Source organism: Notolepis coatsorum, assembly GCF_963971535.1.
Source record: "Notolepis coatsorum genome assembly, chromosome: 10".
In the NCBI taxonomy this organism is placed as follows: domain Eukaryota; kingdom Metazoa; phylum Chordata; class Actinopteri; order Aulopiformes; family Paralepididae; genus Notolepis; species Notolepis coatsorum.
The window spans coordinates 5,666,406-5,671,405 of NC_140174.1; the positions used below are offsets into that span (position 1 = coordinate 5,666,406).

Sequence of the window (5,000 nt, forward strand, 5' to 3'; positions counted from 1 at the left end):
AGTGGCCAATCAGAGCAACGCGGAAGGACAACTTGCTTGTGGGAAGTATAGACGCGTCTCGTCTCCTCCAGGGGGTTATGATGTCACATGTAGTGATGTCGGAGGTGTCATGTGTCACTGTGTGTGTCCTCCAGGGGGACCTCGCCGGCAGGTCAATGGGGCTCCTCAGGGAGGCTTCCTCTCGGACGGCAAGGTGAGTTCTGCTGGACTAGTAGGGAGTAGGGATGTCCGAGATTATCGGCCGATATTGGCATTCAAATTTAATATCAGAAATTATCTATCGTTTACATTTTTTCTTTCTTTTTTTTTACATTTATCTAACCTTTATTCACCCAGGCAAGCAAGTAAGAACTCATTCTTATTTTATTTATTGTCAAAAGTATGCATAATGTTGTGTTAATGACACAACAAGAGATATGTAATGTTAATTACCTGAAATTATTCTGTTTTTTTGGGGGGGGGATATCGCTATCGGAAATTAAGAGTTGGATATCGGATATACCAATATCGAACATCCCTAGTAGGGAGTGTGCGTGTGTGTGTGTGTGTGTGCGTGTGCGTGTGTGTGTGTGTGTGTGTGTGTGTGTGTGTGTGTGTGTGTGTGTGTGTGTGTGTGTGTGTGTGTGTGTGTGTGTGTGTGTGTGTGTGTGTGTGTGTGTGTGTGTGTGTGTTTAGTTAAATAACACAGTAGTAGTTATCTATAAAACAGTTGGTTCTGATCGAGCGATCTGATTGGCCATGTGTTATTTATTTATATATCCCAGACAAATACATACAGAGCACAATAATTAACTCTTAATCAAGAGCTGATATCTCCTTTTTCTTTTTATTCACAGTATGAATCTTCTTTTTCATCAGATTGTTTATTAAAAGCTGTTGTGTCAAAGCAACGGGACGGGAGAGGGAGTGGGTCATATTAAATGACATCACACAGCTGTGGTCTGAGGCTGTTTCCCCGAACCCTGTTTTTGGGATTCGAACTTCGTCAGGGTTTTTCCGAACGAACGTTCGAACCTTCGTTTTTAATAAAAAAAAACTATAAAAATCGAATTTCTTTTAAATATATATATATATATATATATATATATATATATATATATAGTTTTTTTATATAAATATCCTCAAACTTCGCCTGTTCGAATCCAGCTCACAGCTCCGGCGTTGTCACCAGCTTGGCTGGCCGTTCACACTAATACAATTGGCAGTATTAGAGGGTGGGAAAGCTGGCGGGGTGGGTCCGGGTCGTTGTAAACAGCGACTCCTACAGTTCGGTCGGGGCGCCAGCTTAGCGCGGATAGGATCTAAGGGGGGTAGTGTGATCCTTCCACACGTTACACCCTCTCAGTGAGAATCCGCGCTGCCAGGTGAAAAGAAGCGGTTGATTGGCTAGACGTGTGTCGGAGGAAGCACGTGGTAGCCTCCACTCTCCCAGACCGACTGTGGGGGGTAGGTGCGCAGCGACCAGGAAGGGGATTGGGAATTGGCATAACGACTAACATTGGGATGGGAGAAAATCGGAGGAAAAAGGAGGGGGGGAAAGATCAATAAAAAAAAATTAAATAAAATATCCTCAAACTAAATCCTCAATTTGAATAAAGTGATTCATCCGATTAAATGAGTATTTTTTTTATTAAATCAACTTTCCAGCCCCAGACCCAGCCCAGGGAGAAGCCCCAGCCCAACTAAATCAACTTTCTTTAATGAATATAACTCATCAGTTTCTTTTAATACTATAATATTAGTGTAGCCTAATCTTTATCTGCAACTGTGAAGAAAAACCCCATTGGTTTAAATAGAATTAACAAAAAGAAATATATATATATATATATATATATAATAATAATTTTTTTATTTTTATTAAAAATGTAAAATTCGAATGTTGATTTAGAATTCGAATGCCAACGTAACGAACGAAGGTTCGAACGTTTGGGCTCAGCCCTACTGTGGTCATAGGGCTGCAGATCATCGCATGTGTTGTGTTGCTAAACGGCCGTGTGTTACCCCTCTGATTTTAAGGTCCTTTTCCTGACATATAAAGGCTCTTAATGAGCAAGGCCCAAAATACATAGCAAATTCCCTAGTTAGTTATCTGCCCTCAAGAACGCTACGGTCATCCACTACACAGGTTCATTAGACACACCCAGAAACCAAAAGAGGATCGGAAGTACGGCATTTGCCAGCTATGCCCCAAAACTATGGAACACGCTACCAACACACATCAGGAACGCCAGCTCCATACACATTTTTAAAGGACAATTAAAAACGTACCTATACAGTCTAGCTTACAAATAGTGTACCATGCCTTAGGGAAAGCGAGTATCTTATTGAAATGTTTTTATTATTATGTGTTTTTTAATTTTATGTATTGATCTTTTACTGAAATGTGTTATTTTACTGTGCTTTGCCTATTGCGGTACTTTTATTACTGTTGTCTTATTAATGTGATGCTTTACATATGTGTATGTTTTTGTACAGCACTTTGAGCTGCATGACACGTGAAAGGTGCTTTATAAATACATTTTTACTTACTTACATACTTACTTACTTACTCTGTGCCAGGACTCTGAGGCCATCTACCAGTGGCTGTGTGAGTTCCAGCTCGAGCAATACACCTCCAACTTCATCACCACTGGATACGATGTTCCTACCATCAGTAGGATGACCCCTGAGGTCAGTCTGTCTGTCTGTCTGTCTGTCTGTCTGTCTGTCTGTCTGTCTGTCTGTCTGTCTGTCTGTCTGTCTGTCTGTCTGTCTGTCTGTCTGTCTGTCTGTCTGTCTGTCTCTGTCTCTGTCTCTGTCTCTGTCTCTGTCTCTGTCTCTGTCTCTGTCTCTGTGTCTGTCTGTCTGTCTGTCTGTCTGTCTGTCTGTCTGTCTGTCTGTCTGTCTGTCTGTCTGTCTGTCTGTCTGTCTGTCTGTCTCTGTCTCTGTCTCTGTCTCTGTCTCTGTCTCTGTCTCTGTGTCTGTCTGTCTGTCTGTCTGTCTGTCTGTCTGTCTGTCTGTCTGTTTGTCTGTCTCTGTGTCTGTCTGTCTCTGTCTGTCTATGTCTCTCTGTTTGTGTCTGTCTGTCTCTGTCTGTCTGTCTGTCTGTCTCTGTCTGTCTGTCTGTGTCTTTCTGTGTCTTTCTGTTTGTCTCTGTCTCTGTCTCTGTCTGTGTCTGTCTGTCTGTCTCTCTGTCTGTCTCTCTGTCTCTGTCTGTCTGCGTCTGTCTCTCTGTGTGTGTATAGTTGTGTCTGTGAGAGCTTTTTTCAACGTGTGCATATAATAAGCATGTTATGAAGTGATCTTCACTTGGAGCATGTTGACCTTTCAGCACCTGGACCTGACTAGGAATTCAGCAGCTGTCAAGCGTCAGGGCTGCAGCGTGCCTTGGGCTCCAGATATGCTATAGGTCCAGCCCTGACTTTTGACATGTTTTTCTATTAGAGGTTTGACTTCTAGATTAGGTTTGCAGTATTCAGAGTACAGTAAGTAGAGTGACGGTGGTCCTCTGTTTTATTTGTCATGTATAAAGTACATGTACATTACAGTGAAATGCTTGGTTCTGTATGAGCCCTAGTGATGCACGATATATCGGCCGCCGATATAATATCGGCCGATATGGCCGTTTTTTTTTACACATCGGTATCGGTCCGATATCAAGATAGGGCCGATATGGGCTGATATTAAAAAATATATATATATATTATTTTATTTTTGATTTTATTTTTATTTTTTATATATTACATGTTTTGGCCTTAAATAGTTTAAAAATATCAGTCATTTCTGAAAATAAGTTACAAAAGTTAAAAAAAAATGCGTTTTTGGAAAATAGCTCTTTATTTGATTATCATAAAAAAGTTGTTTCTATACAGAGATATCGACATCGGTAAATATCGGTATCGGCCAGAACAGCAATATTAATATCGGTTATCGGTATCGGCCACAATTTTCACATCGGTGCATCACTAACAGTGATGGGAGTAACGGCGTTATAAAGAACGGCGTTACTAACGGCGTTAGTTTTTTCAGTAACGAGTAATCTAACTAATTACTCTTCCAATCTTAATAACGCTGTTACCGTTACTGCCAAAAAATCTGGCGCGTTACTGTCTATGAATCATAGACTATGATTGAAGCTGTTTTTTCATCAGAAAGATCTCTGCGCCGAGAGGCATACTGTCCTTCTCAGCCAACCTCACTAAAATTGGCTGAGGTTGAGTAAAATGTCATGGTAAGCCAATCAAAGGTAGAGGTGGGCGGGTGCCTCCAGAGTCTGACACAGCCACAACACAAGCGACTCAGTCAACGTGAGACCGCGGTCCGTGTACGTTTTGATAGTTGGTTTGGCGGCCAAATAATCCAAAACTAATCCAATGAACAACACAAGCGAGCAGTCACTAACAGTCCATGAGCGTTTTTTGTTCACTCTTGTGTTAGTTGTGTGTGGAGGCTCTACTCTGCTGACATAGTGTTGCACTTCCTGGTTTAATAGCACAGTCTTCAGGTGCTCAGAGTCAGAGATATATATATATCTGTATGTCATGCATGTCTTAAATGTCATGATTAGATTTGTTTAGATGATTAGATTAGATTCTTATATCTGTATGTTGTGTATGTCATAAATGTCATGAATTGAAAACGGGGGACCCTGATGTAAACAAGACGAAAGTCTTTCTCTGGTCTGCATCCCCTTAACAATTGTGTGTATTGAGCTGTACTGTACCCATTCTGCAATCTGTTAATTAAAATGTTCAATCAATCAGTATATATTTGTTATTTATTTTTGGTATAGTGCTTAACAAGCATAATTTAATGTTGCCCAGTTGTGGCCTGTTGAGGGGCAATACATATCAAAAGTTCCAAAACATCTATTCTGTTTGTATTTGTATGATCCACTATATAAACATAGTAGTTATAATAATATCTACATACATGGCATTTGATTGGAGGCTAGTCTCACTTTGTCCCACAGCAACATTAAAATAGTTTAGATTTGTGTATGTTGTTTATGTAAAAAAAAA

The 5,000-nt window shown here is 40.4% G+C and overlaps 1 protein-coding gene across 1 annotated transcript in view; it reads left to right on the forward strand.

Moving 5' to 3' along the window:
* Positions 1-5,000, forward strand: part of LOC311235011 (CASK interacting protein 2) — a 103,031-nt gene that overhangs the window by 90,576 nt on the left and 7,455 nt on the right. The window contains 2 exon segments of the mRNA XM_084322323.1: positions 135-193; positions 2,560-2,670. Coding sequence (XP_084178449.1) covers positions 135-193; positions 2,560-2,670 — 170 coding nt within the window.